The following is a 23,784-nucleotide window of genomic DNA, read 5'->3' as shown; positions in this document are numbered from 1 at the left end:
CATGTTGCAAAATTAATCATATTGAGTTAGTGGTGCACTTAAACTCCTTCGGCATTATTTGAATTAGATTTCACACTACTGAGCTGATGGTCTTGTGACACAACAGAGCACTCATTATTTCCATGTGGGTGCTGTGTGCACAGTGGAGGGGTAGCTCATATATTTGTACTGTGAAATGAAAGAATTTACTTGGTAGGAAATGGAGAGCCGATATTTTTAATCCAACCCCCTCCAGCTATCATGAAAAATACTGGAAGGAAATAAAAAAATCAAACAAAAGCCTGATATTCTTTATTTTTATTATAATTTTAACAACATGATTAAATTGAAATCTGTAAGCAAAGCAATTACATGAAGAGGGTCTAATAAAGTTGTTCAAGCTACAACCTACTTTGGTTGTTGAATCAAACTGAATAAAGCAGGCTGCTTTGATGGGTTTTTAGCTTCCACGAACATAATTGGCACTGACATCTTTTGCTTTAATGGCAATGGTCTTCTGTGAGCTGGGAGTCATAATCAGCTGAAAGTAAAAAAAAAAACAAAAAAATTGGTCACTACTACAAACAGCAAAATTGCTGAACCAAGTCCGATCCTCAGTTCAGCAGCTTCAGCAAGATTTGATTATTGTGAAATTCTCCCTGTCTTGAACAGAAGAGCAAGTCAAAATCTGTGGATCAGATTCTCAGAGTTTCCCATGGCTAAAGGTGATAAGGGATCTCAGAAATGCCCAACCAAGCAACCCAACCCAACCACTGTAAAGGTGTTTACAGGTTATTCCCGGAGGAAAAATCTTAAGAGTCGGAACCACGTTTCTTCACAAAAGGTACAGTCAGTGGTCCAGATTCTGTCCTTGGACTTCAGGATAAACTTACAAGCTTAGACAGGGAGATTTTCCAGGACCACAGCTATAATATTTGGACTGTATTGAGGGAGGAGGAAGGATGGCATAATGTATTAAAATCAGGAAACAACAACATATCTGCTTTGCAGCCACTAAGGTAGCCCCTGGTAGTAGCTTTTTAATGTCACATCTCAAACATTCAGAGAAGTGAAACTCATGGCATGTTCCCAAATCCTGTCCTTCTGTTGTAGTGCTGGAAACCACCCATCTCCAATACACTAGGAATCTCTGTTTGATGGGATTTGGTGTGTTCTCCCCCTCTGGCAGCCTCTCCAAACCTCACCATCTACCAGCCAGCCTTATGAAATGTGAGAAGCATTCCACTCCTCCTGCTTCCAGCAATCTCACAACCTCTTCGCAGGGAGCATGTTCTCTAAGGATAAGTACCTGCTTTGCTCTCCATCCAGGAGGCAGTGATATGCAGCAATGTCTTTCTCCAGCTGTTGTTTGCTAGTCAGCAGATTTTCACGATCCCTCTGCTGCTGCTCGGTTTCTACTTTGATTTCTCCCATCTCTGCCTCCAGTTTGGAAATGACAGAGCCTAGGTTCTGCAGTTCGATGTCATGCCAGTGCTTGGCATCATATAAAGAGTTCTCCAGACCCCTCTTCTGCAAGGACAGGACAGCAGACAATAAATCAGTCACTTTTCATGTGCTTCATAGTGATTTTTATTCAGGTTTGGCCAATATCTCTATTGACTACATATATATTTTGAGAATTCCTTTCTTTAGCTACCTTGGTATTAGTATTATCATTACAAAAGTTGAATAGCTGTACTTTTATAAGGTGCAGATATTCCTCACATTGTTTAGTACTACACTACCAAGCAATCTTGGGTACAAATACAGGGAAGATGGAAATTTGGAGCCTGGCTGTCAAATGTGGTACACTTAGAGCACCATTTCAATCAAGAGGAGCCCAGAAATGTCCAGCATCTCTGGAAACAGTATCTGGTGGAAAATGGGATTCATTCCTAACTCTGCATCCCAAGACAGGAGTGTTCCCCTCAGAAGGTGCGTTGAGTTCACAGAGAATACACCCACTGAAAGCCCAGCATCCCTTACCAAGGTTCTCAAAGATTCAGTTTCTGCTTGCAAGCTCTGTATTTTGCAGGCAGTTTCGTGGAACTCGGTTCTGAGGCCCTCCACCAGCTCTTCCTCCTGGGTTCGCACAGCAGCCATCGTCTCAGCCTGTTGCTGGTGAAAGAAGGCGACTGTCATCACAACCTACGCAAGTTATGGTTTAGCTTCCTTACAGACCAAACTGACAGTAATGTCTTCACAGTTTGTGGCAATTCTGACTCTAAGTTTGATTCCTGTGCATTAAATCCCTCGGCTGAATAATTCTGGATACTTCTTAGTGTCAAAATTATCATATTTCTAGGCATTTACTGTAAAATGGCTTATGCATATAAGCATATTTATGTTATCTGTGTCAACAACAGCTGTTCAGAATTCATACTTGTATGTTTAAAATTATCTCTAAAGAGAAAACATGGCTGTAATTGTTCATTTTATAGCCATACTGTAAGATTTCTTAAAAAGTTGTGTGTCTTCAGAACTACTCACACCTCAATTTTGCACATAAAAGTCTGTGAGTCAGACAGCAAGTCATATCACAGGGGTGAAAAAAAAATTCCTGTTAATTAAGTCCTAAGTTAATTCTGCTATTTCCTGCTCTTATGGCTTGGGGGGTTTTATATGCATTTAGTTCAGGTTCCTTGAAAATAGGTGGAGGAAAAAGTACCTTAGTAAAAATAGAATTTCTATACTTTTTAATAGGGGCTGAGATCAAGCTTTTTCAGCCCAGAGCTGTGGGCTCTCTAGAAAACACAGTTCTTCAGTCAAAACCTACATTTCTTGTGGGTGATGCTAAAATTAAACTATGCAAAATACTTCCATCCTACTCTGAAACTTCATCTTGACCATGCTCTTTTTTTTAATTTTATTTTATTTTAAAAGTAAGACTGAATTTTTAAAAATCTAGGACCATGCACCAAAAATAGAGATTTTTTTTTGTATTACCATGTGAAGCCCACACCTTGCACACTGTGAATGAAATAGCCTCAGTGGGAAAAGGTCATTTAAATACCAAGTCTCAAAGAGAAATTTAGATTTAAGAACCTGTGTTGCAGAGGGCTGATTTTCAACCCAAGCACCAAACCTGTCCTTTCCAGCAAATTGCACAGATCCTGTGTTTTCTGGAAATGCTTTTTTGGGGCTTGTGCTTCAGAGGGACATAATTCTACCTTACTATTCCTGGTGAACCAGTGATCAAGGACCTGCCACTCTTCAGTAAATTGTGTCTCACAAATTGTGTTGAGAGAGTAGTCTGCACCTTCTTGGGCTACGAGGACTGTAAATGCCTCTTTTTAAAGAGACACACAGGGAAGGGAAGGTGCCTTTGCATCTATTTTTATAGCCTACACCCATTACCTGAAGCCTGGCTTTGGCGTTTACCCTGCTGGTGGCCCAAATGCTGCCTGTAAATCCAGCTTGCCCTCATCACAGGTGGCATTGAAACCCTTCCAGGAGCTACCCTAAGCTGTGAATCTGACCACAGTGGTGTGAACAAGAGAACAGGCAGATGGAGTAAATGGGTAGATGGAGATGAGACATCAGGTCCTGAACACTGAGGAGGACGCAGCAAGTGGGCACACACCGAATGTGTTCTAAAGCTTTTGGGACACACAGGGTTTCCCCACTCTGCTCACAGGGTTACCAGCCCCAAGTGTCCGTGTGTGGGGTGCTGCTGGGCAAGACACTTGGCCTCAGCTTTGGGGCTCCTTCTGTGGAGAAGTGCATTAGGTAATTCATGTTTTTGTCCTTTTCACTAGGTAATTCATGTTTTCTGGGGACTTTTCCTATTCCTGAGATGCTCTATAAGGGAGAGGCTATACATGTGGTGACCACAAACAACTGGAATAATGGAGAGAGAAGATGAAATCATATTCCTAAGTCTTTATCATGTTGGTGCTTGAGTTTTCTAGGAATCTGTGGATTTCAAACCTCTGTACAGTCTCAAGCCAAGCATTGTACATGAGTGCAGGATCCCTCATTAGTCTGTTTTTCATGGAATCCAGATAATGAAAGAATGGTTAGGAATGGAACACCAACACCCAGAGTTGACCAGAGTGGTATCTAAAGAAAGAAAGTTACTTTGAAAAGCTCTTGAGTGTTCTGGGATAGTTTTAGCAAAGTAGTAAAAAAGGGAGAAACAACTGGCATAATTCACAAATTTTTTCAGAACCTTTTATGAGGACAACAGAGAAAGATGTGTATTTGTGTGCCCAGGGCACACTTTTCCATGGATCAACAGCTGTTCAAGAGACAGAGCATGAAGGTCTAGCTCCATTAAGACAGAAGCTTAACAGCTTGATGCCTCAAGGTCTACTGCATTGGGAATAAAGCGTGAATTAGAAGGATTTATGGATAACAGAAAACCATACAGATCAGCAATGAGCAGGGGTGGATGTTTGGAATCAAACTACATGAATGAATGGCACATCAGTAAGTAAAATATCTTTCCAGGGAAAAATATTAAATAGCATGCATGTCTTGCAAGGGTTTGAATCACTTGTGTCAATCTGGGGAAAGATTTTGACCACTACAGACAAAAAAGTGCACAGGTGCAACCAATGGACTTGAGTTTTGAGGTTACTCGTCTAAAAAAGGCCCGAGTGAAACCCCATTAGATATGAATTTAAATTGGTGTGTTTTGGTGCCCAAATGTCCTTGAAAAATTGAGCCAACACTGCAAATCTTGTCACAAGACAAAGCAAATGAGGCAAGGTAATTAGTCAGAAAATAACAAAAATACTAAACTACTGCCCTCATGTCTAAGTCAGCGCTAGGACATAATTTGAAATACATTGGTCTGAGCTGGTCACAGGTACACCAGAGAGTAGGTGCAGAAAAAGGAAATTAAAATATTAGGGGCCAAGGAAAACCTCACAGAGGGACACTGAAAAAATTGGTAATGAAGAGCAAAGGATTGCAGGGAACTGCTCTCCCTCCTGTGATGTCACAAAAGAGCAAGTTTTTCATCGTGTGGACAACCAAATGATACAACTTAATAACAAAAGACAATTTAAAACCATAAGCTTATTTGATAAAAGCCAAACTCTTGTCATCTGTATACATAGTAGTAATCTGAATTGATCTGTGTCTGTAGGAGACAAGGGACACAAAACTGGATCATCTGGGTTTAATTTGTGGGGAAAAAAGCCCCTAGAATGTCTTACCAGAACCTATGCAGAATCAGAACTGATTGTTCCAGAAATCTATGATGTTTTGTTTCTTTGTTCCATTAAAAAACCAAACCAAAACAGGAACAACTGAAACTAGTAAGAACTTAGGCTAAGATGGCTGAGTAGGGGTGGATTGGGTATCAAAGACATGATAGATCACTGTACTAGGAGCTGCCAATTTTCTCCCCAAATGATATCTCTCAGGATCTAAAAGACCAGATATTGAAGGTACGAAAGAAATAGGAAGAAAGAAGTTGTAATGGTGTTTTTTGCACGGGAGAAGAAGGAGGAGGAACAAGAAGGATGGGGAAGCGGGAACACTGAAGAATTTGGTGCCATCAGAGTGATGCTCATTTTGCAGAAACCCGGCAGTGGTCAGGAACAAATTTTTATGGGGAAAGCTCAAGAGGCTACTGAGGATGCTCTGGCTTTTCAGGGCTGCATGTGCTTTGTATGGAGGCACTCTCCAGGCTGGTGTAGTTTGTTACTGTGTCACTTCCTTTGGACTGCATGAGCGGAAAATCAGGTCCCACTTACTAACTTTAAGAAAAATTTGCTTAATAAGTCTGGCATTCTCACAAACTTGATGGGACTTCTGGGATAAACCCCTCTGCTTGGCTTCTTGTATGTTTCCTAGCAATTTTGGTATCACTTTGTCACAGGATTTTTCTTCTTTATTTTGAAAATTAACTCAGAGCTTGCACATATGTTTGCAAACATATTTCTTGGTTTTGTTGTTTTTTCTCACTGTTTGCCTTCAATGCCCCCTACACTTCTCATGGCAGCTCTTTACCTTGGAACAGGGGGCATATGTTTATATGGTTTTGCTAAGTATTTCAACAGCACTGCTGCAGTTGTGATTTCACAGAATTACAGAATATGCTGAGTTGGAAGGAGCCCACAAGGATCATCGAGTCCAACTCCTAGCTCTGCACAGGATCCATACCCAAGAGTCACACCATGTGCTCGAGAGCCTTGTCCAAATGCTGCTTGAGCTCTGTCAGGTTTGGTGCTGTGACCACTTCCCTGGGGAGCCTTTTCCAGTGCCCAGCCACCCTCTGGGTGAGGAACCTTTTTCTAACATCCAATGTAAACCCCCCGATGCAACTTCAGGCCATTCCCTCAGGCCCTGTCACTGATCAACAGAGAGAAGAGATCAGTGCCTGCCCCTCCTTTTCCCCTCACGAGGAAGCTGCAGACTGCGATGAGGTCTCCCCTCAGTCTCCCCATCTCCAGACTGAACAAACCAAGTGACCTCAGCCGCTCCTCATCAGGGTTCCCCTCAAGGCCCTTCACCATCTTCGTTACTCTCCTGATTTACCCTGTCATGCTCTGCTGTAAGAGCCAGCTTGGAATGAGATGGCTTCTAACATACAGGATCATCCACTGATCTTAATGCTTCAGCTGTGCAAAAATACTTACTTCAGCCAGAAACTTTGAAAAGTGAGTGATCCTTCATGACAGAAAAAAAGCTGCATTAAAAGGCTGTTTCAGACTCAGCCTCAGGAGAGGAGAAACCCTATTTAAAGGGAATGGCTATTATCATCACTTTTCATTTCTAAGTTAATATCTAGGTTTCCCACTGCTGCCAGAGGAAACAGTATCAGAGAGAAACCAAGGAGTCTGTAGTGTAGAGGGCAATGTCTATATTCTTATTTATAGACCCCTGTAAATTATTAAGTGGAGGAACAGCTCTAGTAAGAAGGGTAAAATCAGTGGCTTATCCTATACAGAAGGTATCAACTGATTAAGTTTGTTTTCCTTAGCCAACATTTCAGAGCCCTTGAAAGGCTCCCACAGATACCTGTGACATGAGCAGGGCCATTTCCACCAGTGCTTAACTCTGTGCATCCCAAGAAGGCCTTTATATTTATAAGTGCATTCTCCTTTGGAGTTGGACCAAAATGCTTTAGATTTTTAACACCTTTTCTGTTTCAAAAAGAAAACAACCCAAAAAAACACCCAACCCTCAAAGATATTGCAGAATATTAGAGAGATTTTGTGTTTTCTTGATCTCCTGTGATGTTGGAGTGGGTTACAGAGTGCTGACCTTGGTACGGAGCAGGGCACCTGTCTCAGCACGATTCTTTTCAATGTCTCTCTCCCAGTGGATTCTGATTTTTTCCAGAATGTCATCCAGGCCACTTCCCAGGGGAACATCAAGTTCTTCCAGCTGAGATCCAGCAAGCTGCTTGTATAATACCTTCACATCCTTGAACAAAAATAGCAAACAAAGAAAGTGAACTGGACAATTGAATGGTATCTCAAGGAAGAGATTTTTGGTGCCACAAACAGAGAGAGTAATTAAATTTGGTCCGAAAAGCTATCTCTACATTAATGATTTAGTACACTGAAGGGTTTCTTTTTCAGATGTGGATTTGACTTGCTTCTGCATGGGGTCTCTTCCTGCAGATCTAGGGTGCTGGAAGAGTTTTCCCCTTGGTGGAAGGAGACTGAAGCCCTACACCAAGGCAGTGTCTGGAGCAGCCCTCTCAACGGTGGCAAGTTTCTCCAGCAGACAGTGCTTGAGATGTGCATGCTGCGCAGCTGGGACCCGAAATCGCTACAAACATTGCCAGTAAAGCTGCAGTGTGGACTTTGGGCCAAGGAACTAACAGCTTACAGGATATCAAAAACTCCTCCCTTGCTGCTGCACCATGCAGGAGCATGGGCCTTCAAGCATCTACTGGAAGATACAAGATGTGCAAAGCAGCAGGAGCTCTACAGCCTCGCAGCTTGTGTGAGACAAGTGTGTGTTTTATGCATGTGCATATTAGATCAAGAGGATTCTCCTCTGTGGCAGCATTCTGTTCCTTCTTTAAAATTAAGTGCTCCAAAAATATGTAACCAGTAGAGAATTAACAGATTTAGAATTGCACACTTAAAGGTAGCACATCAGCTGTACATCTTGTTCAGGAACACAAGAATTAATGAGATTTTCACATGTATCTTAACTGTCTGGCACTGCAATCCTTTTATATCAGCCTGTTTGTGTTACTGGAACAACAAAAACAGGTAGTGTAAAAGCATCTGGGAATTGTATTTGTAAGAAATGGCCCCTGACAGTGACAATACTGGAATAAATGGATGGGAATTATGGGAATTATGAACCTGCAAGTATGCAAACCTCAAAATGTGCCCACTCCAAGTTCACAAAATCTTCAAAATGACTTGGCATGGATTTGCTAGTGGGAGCACCAGTGGAAAGAAAGGTTTGAATTAGTTCAGGAAAGTCTTTGGGACTTTATTTTGCCAGAGCTCAGAAATAGTTGCTTTTAGCCTTTATTCTGTGACTTCTCTTAAGCAGCTTCCCTTGGTCCTGCTGCCATGGGAAAACCAGGCCTGTGCTGAAGTGGTTCTGCAAATGCTCAGGTACTCCCACAAGGTAAAGAAAAAAGCATCTTTCCACTCTGCAAGGGCTCCTTGCTGGCTACATGAGAATCAAGATGGATCAAGGTGGTGTTCTCGTTATGCCATAGCTACAGACAGAGAACAGCATCAGCACCAGCTTTTCTGGTTTCACAACAGTCATTGCTTTACTTGGAGGTTTAAAGAAGATCTTGTTTATTTCTACAATTTTTCTCTTTGCCCTCTTATCTAAAACAACTTCAATCTTCTCCTGCCATGCACTGGTAATGAAGCCACTGGTTATTTTCTGCAAAATGCCAGCCTTGGAATTAGACTGATGCAAGTAGGGAGCTGGTGATGTAACCTCATCTTGGCAAGCCAGTGTTGCTGAAATCTAGGGGGTGGGACAACTGGTAAGAAATGTAAGGTAGGATAGTACCTTGCTTTCATGAGCCATCACAATTCAAGCTCTGTCTTACTTTTGAAGCACCAGCATAGTTGCTTGCTCTCCCTTATGAGGGATTAGTAACAGCTCCATATTCAAGTCCCCATGAATAAAGATGCTGATTTGTATTCAATCCTGAAATCCCTGCTGAAGGAAGCAAACCACCTTCATGCAAATGGTGTTGGGGAATGCAGTGAGTAAGTGGGAAAGTATTGCAAAATTGGGTAGTCTGAGCTTCTCTTCTGGCTGCCTGTCTGTGGTGGTGCATCCTCCCCACTCACTGGGGCCTCTCTGTGGGTTCAGGAATTCTTTATAGACCTCACCCTTAATCAATCAATGGCTCCTAGGCTATTAAGTTTCCCTTGTGTTTATCAGAAACACTGTCTGCTCCTAGGAGCTTCTGGTGCCTAACTAAGGAAGGGGAAGAGATAGTCAGCTATCCTAGCATAAACTTGGAATATTATTGCCTGAATCATAGCTCGAGTGGAACAATATTTTTGTTACCAGACTTCTGAGGAAATCTCCAGTAATTACCATCTTGGATTACAGCCAGGATGGAGATTGACAGATGACTGGAGCCAATCATCTTGGGACTCTATAAACAGTAGTCCTGAGTGAGGCCCTTGAGATCTGGACTGCAGTGGGCTGTGAGCAGCAATCTCCCTCTGACTGAGACACCTCTCGGAGCTAACAAGCTCTCAAGTTTGCAATATTTAATACTTGTTACCAAATGCTGATGGTGGGGCCTGGGATATCCCCACTACTCCTCAAGGCTCAGCCCTCACCTGTTGAGAGATGCAGAAGCATCTGACTTGGTGCTTCTGAGATGCAGAAGCATCCAACTTGAGTACTGCACTGAACTTGAGGGAAATTTTTAACAGGCACCTTTGAACAAACTTCTTCCTGTCTGTTTCTGTGAGTGTGTGAATTGGTTTAAATACCCTATAGCAGGTATAGTGTGAATACTGCCATCCCAGATCTACAGTTAAGTTACTGCTGTGCTTACAGGAAATCCTATTGGATCATTTTGTAAATGTTAAATTAGTCAGTGATCAGGTGCTGACAAATCCTATAGCTATAAACCATTGACCAAGTCTGAGGTCAAGTTTGGGCTCAGCTGCACCTAATCTCCATCAGGAGTTTAGAAAGAAAGGAGGTCTGCTCTGAACCTCATGACTCAATGGGAAGGCCTCCCCTAACCCTTTCCAACCTTTATCCTTTAGCACCTTTACCCTCTGCATCCCCGATTTCCAGGTAAACTATTCTAGATTGATTCTAATCAAATTTTCCTTTGTGAGCTTCATTATATAGTAAGGAATAAAATGAACCTTGCCATCAAAGTTAAATTGCACTTTCACATCTCATATGAAACATGATTTTGCCAGCACCTTTGATGATGATTCTTTAGAGCCATTCCTTCATGCCACTGTCCCTGTGACTTGCTTAAGTGTTGTGCCTCTCAAGAGAGATTCAGTTTTGGGAACTGAGTGCCTTGCTCAACCAAGCAGGGTATTTTCATAAGAACCTGGTTAATGCTCAACATTAGTGCAGCAGGACCAGAGCTGGTGCCCTGCACATGCACTTTATCCTTCCATCAGATCTCACTGCTGAGACATCCACATGTATGACTGTGCAGCCCCTTGACCATCATTGGTGTCTGACAAGAAATGAAGGGACGGCATCTCTTCCATGTCACATTTATCAAAGGAGAAAGGGTTAACACCTACATGTAAGTAATTTGATAACGCCTCAGGGGTTAGTCCTCTGAGTTAAAAGAGAAGGAAGAAATAGGAGTAGGTTTCAGGAAAATCCCCTCCCCCTGCCCAGACACAGCAGATGGAGTTTTTAATGTTTGCTTTGCACTAGATATGTGATACCAACCAGATGAAACCAGCACACATTGGCTTTGCAGTATTCCGAGTCTGCACTTACTTCTTCATGATTCTTTGACAGCAAAGCTAGTTCTTCCTTCATGCTTTCTATCTGACTCTCCAGATCCATTTTAGTTAAATTAGCATCATCAATCACTTTATATAGGGAATTAATTTCATCTTCTACTGCCTTTCTGAATGGCTGCTCATTTTCATACCTGCAATGAAAAAAAAAAAACAAAACAAAACAAAAGCCAAACTTCAACACAGCACAACTCAGCAAGTAAAACCTGTCCTTTTTTTCTGAATGATACTATTTCTGCTAATTAGCGAATGTGTCCCAGACAGAGGCACAGAAACACAGACAGTATACTTTGCTCTCACCTTATCTCTTTGTACTTGAAGCTAACTGCCTGAAGTGCCCTGTCGTTAATTCAGAGTGTAAGAAAACAGGCCAAGTTAGCAGTATGTGCTATGGTGGTTATCAACCTGATAGGATTCCAGAAAAAGCATGGAGAGGCTCATGGTTTCTTGCTAGATCTGATATTTATCTACAGTATCACCATGGGTGGCTTTTTCTCAGTTGTCTTGGCTGTAAAATGAGAATACTTACTCACTTGTCTACACAAAAACCTTTTAGAGTAATGGTTAAAGAAAAAACATCAAGTATTACTTTTACTAACGGACATGCTGATGGCAGTCTGGCCGATGTTCCATGGTCCTGGCCCATTCCTAAGACCAAATCCCAGTAGTATCAAAATAAAAAGGAAATTTCTGTGGTTGGTTTGTCAGCTAAAATTGCTGTTGGAACAAACGGCTCATTTCCAAATTATGGCTGTAATTATAGGGAAATTTTGGCAAGCACTTTCTATTCCAGAGCACTGCTTGCTGCATTGCTCTTGTTTGCAACTTTTTGGTTTTGGCTTTCCATTGAAATTGGAGTGCATTGTGAATTTCCTTGGGTGGGAGACATTTGTGCCAAACCTGTCCAACCTGGGGATCTGGAGGGGCTGGCAGGTTAGTTGGGAACCTGCTTCATAAACACTTTGCTCCTTGATAACCACCTTCATTGCTGGGAGCTTAAAGCTTGGGAGAGTGATTCCAGGAGCTTTCACTATGCAGTAGATTGATTCAACATTGTTTTTGTTATGTAGACTTCTCATCCAAATCAGCTGACACTTCTAAAAAGTATTTTTTTAAAACTACATAAAATATGAATGTAACTTGCTGGATGTAAAGCCGAATTAGTATCTCAAAGTAGTACCTTTCTGAAATAAAAGGCAACTTAAGAATGATTAACACATTTTGGGTTTATGATTAAGTAAAATAATGCCAGAGAGAGAAAAAAAAGTTTAAGGGATGATAAAAAGCCATAGGAGATAAAAATCAATTAATCTGAAGTGTGGTTTTTGTGTCAGAGCTTGCAAAAAAGCTATTTGTAAATGAATGAGACCATTATGAGTATAAAAAGCTAGAAGGATCACATCTCCTGAGTAAAATCTAAATAGGTTCATGCGCTCATACACGTGACTATCAGGCTTTTCAAACAGAAAGACAATAAAAAAGTAGTTTGCTAGTGTTTAAAATCTTCTTTTGTTTCTTATTTTTCTCAGTAAAGGGAAATCAGCACAGCCCATTTCTGTTTTCTTGTCTAACATTCCCACCCATTTCTGTAGTGGTGCAGTTTTCACTCTGCGGCTGTAGCAGAATGATTGTTACTTCCAAAACCACTTGGTTTTGGCACTGAAGTACTAAAAATTACAATTTAAAAGCACATGGAATTTTGCCTTTATAAAATCCCAACTCAATTTTGAATGAATACTGGCCTCTCAGTGAGAGACCAATGTCTGTGTTAAGACTAGGTTAGGTCATTTTGCTTGTGCTTGTGCACATTTTTGTTACTATGAATTTTCAAAATCTTCCAAAATAAAGTAAGTGCCATCATTATTTTTCTCCCAAATCAGGGTGTTGAATAAGAATATGCAATTTTAAAAACAAGCCCATTCTACTCCCTAGCATTGCACCCTTACAAATTAAGTGTTCACAAAGCCAAAGTTTAAAGAAAGTGACCAGCTGGGTGGCACCACAGGACTACCTGTCTTTAAAATCTTCAGCACAGGCTTGAATATTCTCGGTGTGCAGCATAAGACGAGCATTTTCAAGGACTGCTTCACCCACCTAGAAGAAAGATATAACAGAGCTCAAGCAAGGATCAGCTTCAGCACATGTAGATGTTGATTCTGAAAATAATCCTTCATCCTAGGGCTGTTCAAGTGACTCATTCCAGATAACTTAATCAATTATTTCTGTACATATAAGTTCACAAATTCTCGGCAAATAAGCTGTAATTTGTCATCAAACTGCTTATTCCTCCTAAGCCCTCATCTTCTTGTAGCAACACATTTATTCTGATCACCAGCTCTTTGCAAGGGGCAAAATTCATTGCTGTGCTCAAGGTACTTTCATCATTTAAGTCCCACTTAAACTTTCTAGATACAATTTAAGCAGCACTTATGTAGTTCCTATTCTACTTCCCATATTAGCAGTCCTCTTCAGGGTCGTCCTCCTCAGGGAGCCACGGAATACTTGTTGCTCTTGCCGCCTGCGAGCCCTCCTCAGCTCCCAGAGCGTCGTTTTCCTTCTCCTATGGGATCCTCTAGGCTCTTGCGATAGATATGAGACCTGAGAAGCCTTCAAAGATTATTACACTGATTGGAAAGATTGTGCAAATCAGATTGTGGCATCATTGCTATGGCTCTGGGGTGTATCCCTAAACGTCCAAGAGGTACTTGAGGGGTAAGTAAACCTGAAAGGCTTGTGACTTAGCAGCTTGTTGTGATTCAGAAGGGTTATATAAAATGATAAAAAGGAAAAAAAGACCACTGCCTGCCCTGGAGTCACACGTGCACTGAGATATGGAGGTGACCATGCAGAATTCAGTACCAGGCTTAGAGTGATCACCTCTGCAAGTAAGTGTCTGGGAGCTCCAGTCGCCCCATGACACCATGGGTCGTCCATGTCCAGTCGTCCATGCTGTCACTCTGGAAGAGCTGAACTAAATATTTATTTGGTCTTTTTCAGGAGACACTCATGAAGATTTGCAGTTAAAACTAAATCACCTCATGAATAAGATCAGATTTTTAAGCTGGCCAGGAGAGTTCTTGAAGAAGAAAAATCTTTCCTTAGATAATTAAGTCTGTAACTAAGATTGCAAATCACCCAAAATATTCTGCTCCTCCAAGGTGAAACACACTATGCAATGTAGAAACATCAAGGCTGCATCCAGACAAGTGGGACTGTTGCCCTATGTTCCCACCTGCCCTGAGGCTGCTTGGTGATGGGGTGAAGGTGGGCATGCAAGGCTGAAGCATTTCTAGGTGGTAGTTAACATTTACCCTCATGGACAGTGGCTTACTGCTCCAAATGTCTTACTAATGTTTGGACCAACAAATATGTAATACATGAAGGCATCTGATAAGGAGAAATGTGGAGAAATAACCTGTTCTTCGCTATCCATTATGTCCATATGGATCAGGAAGTTAAAAGCACTCTACATCTTTTCAATCTGATCAGGAACAAGAGTTTTAAAAGTGGTTTTCTTAATTCTCACCTACTGTTAGGAAAAAAACAGGAAAGGTGGTTGGGGCTGGAGCTTGTTTCACACCATTGCATGGGGAACCTATTTTTCTTCAATAACTGTGGAATTTCTTGTCCAATTACAGCAATATAATAGAGGGATAGGACATCTCAGACACATTTCATGAAAAAAGCATCTGGACAGAGGAGAGAGGTTCTGTAAATACTGCCACTTGGGGTGAAAAAAAGCACCCCAATTTTGGCATGGGAAATTTGGAGAGTGCAGCAAAAGCACAGGACTCAGAGATGTCACGAAAGCCACAGGTGTGGGCAAAGAGATGGTCCCTCACCACACCCCAGCCAGCCCTGCTGTACAGCACACAAGTACAGAAGAATTCTGTGTTCTTGTTTGCACACAGAACTGGCTGCTCTTCATTGTTCAACCCCTTATTTCCTGCTCCCTGATCTTTTTGATGCCCCACTTCACCAGCATTATCATAACTCCCCAAACCCTGGGTTGTCCATCTCTGGCATTTCAGAGCAGCTGAGCAGAGCTGGGGCTTTGGGGACATGCTGCTCTTCTGTCCTCAGGTTCCCTTGCACCAGAACACCTGAGTTGCTCCTGAAGGATGGAAAATTGGCATTTATTCAGCACAGAAGTAGAGGGACCTCTGACACAAGCTCTGAAATCTTGGTTCCCTCTGATTTGCATAAGCTGTGAAAGCCCTTTCCTAGGCTCCAGAAGAAGAGATCTAAGTCTTCCATCGAGGGGCTCTTTTGTTTGATTTAATTCTCCTATTAATCAACAGCTGGATGCAAACACACAGCATTAGTGAGACAGATTTGTAGCCACTTTGCTGACATGTATACTAAAACACATGATGCAGCAGTTTAGGAAACACCCTTCTTTGTGTCCATTGGGAATGAGAGACTTTGAAATGCTGCAAGCACTTGGACATTGCCTCCTCTGCTTGTAAAGCAGAAGGCAGTGCTGTCCTGCCTCACAGAGCTTCTGGGAGGTTTAAATCACTGATGCACATTCAAAGAGCCAAAATGGGAAGAGTTAAAAAAATGCAAATGGTATTACTAACAATAGCTCCTTTCAGTCACACATTGTCTTTCAACACCCAGTTCTGTGATGCACATACACCTTTTGATCACAATTTTTTCAGCTCTTGAATTAACAGTGAATATTCATGGTATTAAACATTTTAACTACAAAGCAGCAACAATTTTCTTTGATTTCATTGTGATTTTGTGGACATGAAAATGCAATGTTAATTTTTTGGAAGAAAAGTCTCGTAAAAATCTGCATCAATATGCTGGCCCATTTGCTGGGTTACAACTGGCATCAAGGATAAAACAGCTGCTTCAACAGAGTGGGCAAATGCCAGACTGATGTCATACAGACATTTACAGAGAGAATTTACTCCTTATCCCTGGTGACTAGCAATTTCTGATTTTTAACAGAGATTTGGCCAAGTTTGGCATGGCAAGATTTACTATGCCTTTCAAATTCTTATCTGTGCTTTTTCTGTAGCTTTGTGTACTTTTGCTATTCTTACAAAAGTCTAAATCCTTTCTGGCTGCTACTAAATTCATGGCCTCAGGTGGGACCTGTGATAATGAATATCATGGTTTAATTATTCATGTAATGGAAACTTCTCTAGCTTTTAAGTTCACTTCAGTAAAGCAAAGGCCTCCATGGGGAAAGACCAGAAGATGTTGATCTAGTCTTTCCTTCCACACACAAGGAAATAGTTGATACCAGACCACTGCCTCCAACACGTTTTAATTCACAACTAAAATCAGGCTAAAAGCCTGCAGGCCACTGCCAAGCAATAAACTCTTAATGGTCTTGGTCATGCTTTCCATGTTGAACCCTTTCTCAGAGCCTGAAGGAGGAAACCTCAAAGGTGGCAAGGGTAGCATTTGTTGCATGGCCTCAGGAAAAGTGATACCTGGAGAGAGGCTGAGATTGATAGCTCCTTTCCTGATTCCTGCTGCATCCACGGAAATTCAACTTTGTGTATACATCAAATACTTTATAAGTACACAGGGCTGCATCAAAGAATGCCTGGTTCTCAAAGCAGGAGATACCTCTTCAAGAAATGATCTGTAAAACTGTAGTGTTGCCCAAGCACAAGGAGAAGGCAGCCCAAATTTATGCTGTTGGAGGTAGCTGAGAGAACATGATTAAAACTAATTCACTGCCGTCCTCTATAGGGCAGTTGATCAAGCTTTGTGCCATTTTGTGGGAGTTTGTTGTACCCTTAGCTGAGTAGCAGAGTGCTATTTCACCCGTTTACAGACACTGAGCACGCACTGTGTTGTCCTAGATTGTGTCACCAGTAACAGAGGCTCTTCTGACCCTGCAGCAAATAAATTAGTGGGTGTGAGTCCAAATGTGGCAATTCCTCAGGCTGTTAGACCTGCGAGTTCTCCAGGCTTAATATTCACACTGATTAAATGATAGAAAGGCCAAGTGCAAATACAAGTAGCTCCATAGGAAAACTCTGGAGGTCTTTCAGATGCTCCCAGTCATGCACAGGATGTCATGATCAGTCACAGCAGTGATAAAATTAGTCCAGGATGTTGATTCCTTCTTCTGCTTTTGTGTTTACTCCTGTGATCTGAACTGCACTATGTGTCATCTCATAGACAAAATAAATCTCTGTTTCCCATGCAGCTGTAATTGAGCAGTCATGGAGGCTGAGCTACCCTCTTCTCTCTGTAAACTCACTCAGATTGTTTCAAGCATCCACTTCTGCCAGGTGCTGCCCTGTTCCCTGGGAAGGAATTGCCATTGCAAACAGTCTCCTATTCTGCAGAAGAGACACATTTGATTAGAGATAGAATTTTCCACAAGAAGACCAGGATGAAGCCTGGAGAAGAAGAGTATGCGCAGGGTAAAATTTATATTTCTGCCATGAAATTGTAATTCTGTCATATGAATTCCTCTTGGCAAGGATTTCTCATTTCCCTCTTTTTCTGCAAAAATCCTCTCACTTTGTCCCAATTAGTGTGTGTCCACCTGCTCTGCTAAAAGCCAGCTGCCCAGGCGGGTAATTAACCTTGTGAGTTGGATAGTGGCTTTCCATCATTCAGCTCCCACCAGTGATCCCCTGCTGCAGCCATAGCTCTGACAACTGCAAGGAAGCACGAGTGGTTTTTCCTGAGGGACCCTGTGCTCACACACACCCTCTGAGTCACTCGCTGACTCGTTTTTTCCCTTAGCTCTGTGTTCGGGAGATATGCTGGCACCAAGCTCTTTTTGCTGGCAATGCAACTACTCAAAATTTGGGATGCTGCAGCACATTCCAGGGAGGGCAGGAGGGAAATAGGACTTCAGGTCTGCTGGGGTCTCTCCGGTGCCACGGCAGAGATGGGCCTGTCACATTTGTGATTTTGAGACCAGGAAAGTCCTTTGTGGCCACGTCCTTGTCTTTTCACTAGCAGGACAAGAGGAAAGGGCTCCTGCTTAGAGCCCCTCCCAATTCTGTATTTTCCTTTGCTGTTTCTTGTTCAAAAACTGTTCCTACCATGAGTGCTTGGGCTAATCCAGGTGCCTACCTGAGTGTTTTTTCCCCCCTAAAACTTTCGTAGCTGCTTTATGCAAATGGAACTGAGGGGCTTTACAGCTGCTGGGCATTTCTCCCCACCAAACCCATTGGGAATTGAATTGGGCTGGGAATTGAAATGAGTGCTCAGATTTTACAAGAAGCTGAAAATGGGGTATGCCACTTTTAAAGAAATCAAGGTGGATGTGGAGATCTGCAGAAAATCTGAATATATTTACAAAAATTACATTTAGGAATGTATCTGCCAGGTGCCTCTCATTTCTGCTTCACCTTGCTCCTAAATGCCTTTTCCTTTTCTGTTTGGGATGTGTTGTGGCAAGAGGGTTCCGACTTCATGTGATTTCAGCTGTTTCTGCAGCAACTGATTTTGACATTATTTTAATAAATGTGGTGGTTTGGTGTTGATGCTGGCATAATTTTACCAATTAGCTCCAGGACGAATGAGCTAATTGGTGTTTGGGCTGGATAGGATCCTACTTTCATTTTTGGTTAAAAGAAGCAAAGAAGTCTATTAATCAGGATTGAACATAACAGCTTGGATCACATCCGTGAAAGACAAAACCCACTAAGTGATGCCTCTTTTATTGATTTAATTGAAGCAATTCAGAAGACTTTATGTGTTCTCTGATGTGTTTTGATAGTTAAATAGATATGGATGATGCTAATCTTTTTCTCCTTTTCTATGATACTCACAAATGCTATTACACATGGCTTTATTTTTCTGATTTTCATATAGGAAGAGCCTGATATTCAGGCTAGATTTCAGTATAAGATGCTCTTATTCATTCACAAAAAAGAGGTAGAGGCAAGGATGACTACAAAGGAATGTTGAAAGGAAAGCAATTTGGATGAAGAATTATCACATTTGCAGGTTGATCTGCACTGCAATGTTGGGGGTTTATATAACGAAAAATCAAGCAGTCCTTTCTAAATGGTCCTTTCAAATGGTCCTTTCCTATGGTCCCTCATTTTTGGGCTTAACCATAAATCCTGGTAGCATTTACAGGTCAAGTCTACAACTACAAAATGCAACACTGGTGTGGAGAACACGGGATGGTGGCTGCAAAGGATTAATTCCCTTTCCACTATCAAAGTCCCCATCGTCCCCAGTGAGATAATAGGTTCAAGGAGATGGCTTTTTGTTCCCCAGATTCAGAGCACCCCTTTACTTCAGCAGCTGCTCCTTTCAGGAAGCAATAACATCATTTATTAATACTAAAAGGTAGCAACTTTAAAAGCTGGTGCTTAACTGAGTGTTTCTGATGACATGATCTTTGTACAACAGCTTATGCCAACACATTCAGGGTTCAAGCAACGTTTGTAGCATTCTGGGAGAATACCTGCCCTAAAAATGCAAAGTAAAACTGGCCAGCCCAAGTTAAAACACACGTTTGTCCCAGGAGACTTAAAGCTGGCTTTCAAGCTTTCTGAAGACCCAATGGTGGCATTTTCTGTGCCTGCACAAGTGCTGCTGGGAAAAGGTGTGCGAGATGCCGGACTCCAGGTCTTTGGAATCCTGTCTGCTGCCACTGGCTGGGAGCTGGGAAGCCAGGCTTGTGTGGTGCACCAAGACCTCAGCAGACAGAGCCCTGTGTCTGCTGCAAGCAGGACATCAGCCTGCAAGGCCTTACTGGCCAGTAAAAGGAACTCCTTCTTGTCCATGAGGTCAATGCAGACACCATTTCACACCCCTACAATAAATATCTGTGCCGTATGGAGAAGGTGGGAGTAAGGGATGCTGGGGTGATGGCAGAGGAAAGGAAGGGAGTCACTCATTTGTAGCCATGTAATTATTATTTTTAAATAAATAGAGCTTTTGAAAATGTTATTAAGCCAACAAGGGAATAAAGTAAAAATCTGAATTTCTCAAAAAAACGAAACCCGCAATGTGCTTGCAATATCATGTTGAAAGATAACCTAATTCAGTCCTAGCAGGTTTCTTTCAATAATTTTGATACTCACTGTAATAACCACAGACTTAAAATAAGAATAAAAAGAAAGGAAAAAAACCCCACCCGTCCTGATCAGCCCAGACTTCGGGCGCCTTGGGGTGCATTTCAATCGCTCCCAGGCGCAGGATGCCTGAGGCAATTCTCCCTCTTAATAGGCATAATAATGCTAATTATCATGAAGATAGATTTTAAACCCTCTGTCTAGGGCTTCTCGCCTTGAAATCAGACGGCATTCATGAGCAGCCTCTCCCTGGCCGCCCGGAGCTGCTAATGACCCGCGCAGCTCCCTCCCGCTCCGGCGGCGCTCCGGCGCTCACCTGGTGGTAAATCGCCTCCCAGTTCTCCCGCAGCGCTCCCCAGCTGCTCACGCTGGCCGCCTTCTTGTCCAGGTAGACTCTGATGTGCTCCTCCAGCTCCTGGTTGACCTGCTCGAGAGCTCGCACCTTCTCGATGTACTCCACCAAGCAGCCATTCAGGCTTTCGTAGGAGAGACCCCTGCCCTTATCCAGCCCCGGGGCCAGGGGCACGGCGGCGGCCGAGCTGCGGAGACCCTGGAGGAAGACGCTGCTGATGCCCAGGGCTCTACGGGACACTCGGGTGCCCAGGCTGCTCACGCCGCCGGTGGGAACGGTGCCCACGTAGACGCCGGGCGGTCTCGACAGGCTCCCTCCACCTCCGACGCTCACCCGGCGGCCGGGCGGCCCCGAGCTCTCCGCCGCGGAGGTAGAGGGCTGCTGCCCCAGGAAGGACGACCGGCGCCTCGGCAAGGGCATGTCGTCGCTCCAGCCTGCCGAGCACCGCCGCTCAGCCCGGCCTCCTGGCCCCGCACTGGCGGGAGGGATGTGCCGAGCCCAGCAGGATGAGGCTCGCCTGGGATTTCGGCTTTGTGCGACGGCTTTCTGGAAGGGGGGCTTTGTGCTGCCTGGGAGCGCCCGTCACATTGTCCGGGCGGCTGCTGGGTCAGCAATCCCATTTCAGGGGAAATCTCCCTGCTGCTGCTGCTGCAAATGTGGCAGATGAAAAGCACAATGGTGTTTACGGGGACAGCGGGACGGGGATTCAGTACAATGCTCGTGTTGAAATACCAGCAGTGTTTTCTACGCTGACACCCGGGTGATTTCCTACCCTTACAGCCACAGGTATTCAGTTATATACTACAAATACATCTGCTTCTCACACCAGTGCTTGCTCCAGACATAGTCTATGTCAGCAAGACATTTCCTAACTTAGCAAAACCCAAACCTCTGTGGAGTCACCTGGGCCACAGCTGAGCAGAGCCGAGCCAGCCTTTTGCCACTGCAGAGCATCGAATGCTCCCTTGGGTCTGCTGCAGCTTCTGGGTTTCTCTGCAATTTGGCTTCACCACCTACCCGAGGCATATTGACATAATCCCAGCAGATTTTATAGGGACCAGCAACCTCATGTCCACCCCTTCTCAGTCAGTTTAACTTCACATAATCAATTGCACTTTGTCTGCTCAGCAAGGGCCTGTTCCACTTCTTTGCCTGCATCACATGGTGACAAAGTGAGGCAACTGTGAATTAAAAGAAGAGGGCAAAACAATCCTAGAGACTTATTGCAGGGAAAGGGGAAGATTCCCCTGCTATTCCTTTTATGTCACTATTCTTTAGCTACTAGTGACCAGGTGGGTAGTTTATAGGTAATAATAAGTAATTAAGTAGGATGTGTTCTCGTTACAGTGCAATCCTTCAACACAATATTAGGTCTGGCTTTTTCTACCTACGCACAGGGATACTTCACAGCCAGGATGCTGTTCCAGTGTAGGATCACCGTGTGTGTATCTTTGTAGCACGATTGCAATGTGCTGATGTTGGGCATTGCCCTAATGCAGTGTAGGTTTGTGCAGGGACAGTGGTGAGTCTTTGGCGAGACACGATACAATCAGAAATCCCTGTCTTCCACTGGTGCCTAATCCTGGCTCGCTGGGTTGATGGCTGGAGTTTGTTTCGCTTGTTTTTTTAAGTTGGAGAATTGCAAGGCTGCTTAAAGTCAGGTCACCATTTCCATGTTGTGTGAAGACTGGGAACAGCGGAGCATCTCTGAGCTTTGCAAATACTTTTGGCTAGTTTAGGTATTCTGCCTTTAGATTACCAAACAAACTGTGCTGGTTAAATGGGAAGCATCCTCCAGTATTTCTCACATAGTGTTTTCAGTGTAGTTGCTCTGTGTCAAATTAGAAAATCTCCCTTGCAAAAGTAATACCATGTACAGAAAACAAATGTAATAATATGGGCTCTTTTTTCAAATATCTGAATTTCATTTTCTGTAACCTTGTTCCCTCTGTCCACCTCCCTCTGTAAACAAAAGCAAAGATCCTTGTGGGATTGCTTTTGCTCTTGGCAATACCCTCAGGAATTTTCACTCTTTTATCAAACAGTGGTTTCTAGGAGGTTGTTTAGTAATTGATCATTAGGATCAATCATGAGGTATCATATTGCATAGCATTTATCCCATGGTGAAGAGATCTATTCCCAAAGTGCCTATCCATGTCCACACAGAGCCTTGTCATCCTGCCTGCCCCATCACCTCATGAGAAAGCCCTGCATTGCTCTCTGATGCTGAGCAGAGAAACAAATATCCAGGAGAGTCCCTGTAACATTACAATCTTCCAGAAGATTGTAGTCCACATTCAGGTTTGTGCCTTGGCACAGCAGAAGTGCACGTGTGGCATGGGGAGAAAGGAGGAGCAATGTGGCCCCCTGAGCCAAGTCTGGGTCTGACTCCAGCCATCATTTAGTAAAGCTGTCATGCTGCCCCAAGAAACTGGAGCCACTGGGACACTGTCAGCAAGTGGGAACAGCTGGACCAGATGTGCCACTGCTGTAAGTCCCTTTTCTAGTACCAGCTGTGGCTCATCTTGAGCAAGGCATATGGTTAATGATGCTACACTAACCCTGTCCTGCTGGAACTTCCCTTTCATGCAGTCAAGCATTAAACCTGAGCAGCCAGTGGCAGGGAGCAGCCAGCTGGAGCAGAGGCTAAACTGCCCCTCACAGCCTGCTCCTGATGAAGTGAGGAGTGAAAGCAGAACATTGTCTAGCAGAACTGGTGGCTAGAGGTGGGGAGAAGGAGGACAAGACTTCAAAGGACAGAAGCCATTTCACTTGCTGAATGATATAAAAAAGCAATTTGAGAAGCAAAACTGAGAATTGGTCCCACAGTAACAGTTCTGTGTTACTCAGAGAGAGAGCATCTATTTGGGCCAAGTCATTCCATGTTCCATATTAATCTCGCCTTGCAGCAACCTATTTTTAATCCATCATTTAAGCTTTGTTCACCTTTACTATTCCCCTAATACTGTTAGAGTCTGCAATCTAGCACTTAACAGGGTAGAAAAGAATAGCCATTCTGCTCCAAAATTCTGTGTTTTCCTTCCTAAGGAGGAAAGCCCCAGAGAGGGGAAGAGGGTATGAGGAAACTTAATTCAATGGCACCAGCAGTCTAAACACACAAGATAAATAAAACAGTGGGGAAGTGAAAATGTGGTCAAAGCCACAGCATTCAATTGGTGGTAATCCCTAGTCACCAGATTGCATGATTTTTTTGATAAATTGAAAGGAATTTTCTGTTCCTTTGAAGGGAGCACTCTACATTCCTTCTTTTGAGGCTGTTTGATCTTTGAGAAATAATTCTAGGCTTATTGGGCTGAAGTATAGCAGCTGTAAGTCCAATGTGTATTGTGGTTAAAACACTTATGCAGGAAAAAAGAGGCATTCTTGTCCTTGCTTATACAAAAGAGTTTTGGAGCTCAGACTGGAAGTGGGACAGTAAAGGGCTCACCCCAGCTGGTGCTCAGGCAGTACTGGAGTCACGGAAAGGATACAGTCCACTTGACAGATG

The 23,784-nt window shown here is 43.1% G+C and overlaps 1 protein-coding gene across 1 annotated transcript; it reads right to left on the bottom strand.

The window, feature by feature from the left end:
* Positions 1-275: 275 nt before the first annotated feature.
* BFSP2 (beaded filament structural protein 2) lies at positions 276-20,792 on the bottom strand. The gene is made up of 7 exons (XM_041466579.1): positions 20,241-20,792; positions 12,910-12,992; positions 10,876-11,032; positions 7,201-7,362; positions 1,966-2,097; positions 1,289-1,509; positions 276-520 (listed from the first exon to the last, which is right to left on the bottom strand). The coding sequence occupies exons 1-7, from the start codon at positions 20,694-20,696 to the stop codon at positions 517-519; spliced, it is 1,215 nt and encodes a 404-aa protein (XP_041322513.1). The 5' UTR covers positions 20,697-20,792; the 3' UTR covers positions 276-516.
* Between the last annotated feature and the right edge of the window lie 2,992 nt (positions 20,793-23,784).

The sequence above is a fragment of the Pyrgilauda ruficollis genome, unplaced genomic scaffold (assembly GCF_017590135.1).
Source record: "Pyrgilauda ruficollis isolate IOZ18807 unplaced genomic scaffold, ASM1759013v1 scaffold2, whole genome shotgun sequence".
Taxonomy (NCBI): domain Eukaryota; kingdom Metazoa; phylum Chordata; class Aves; order Passeriformes; family Passeridae; genus Pyrgilauda; species Pyrgilauda ruficollis.
Note: the sequence above shows the minus strand (reverse complement) of the source record. Positions and strands in the feature narration are given on the sequence as shown.

Coding starts and splice junctions, on each gene's coding strand:
- BFSP2 (XM_041466579.1), bottom strand. CDS start 20,696: ATGCCCTTGCCGAGGCGCCGGTCGTCCTTCCTGGGGCAGCAGCCCTCT. Junction 12,993..20,240: donor GGGAGGCGATTTACCACCAG/GTGAGCGCCGGA, acceptor TCTTTCTTCTAG/GTGGGTGAAGCAGTCCTTGA. Junction 11,033..12,909: donor GCTGAAGATTTTAAAGACAG/GTAGTCCTGTGG, acceptor TTTTCATTGCAG/GTATGAAAATGAGCAGCCAT.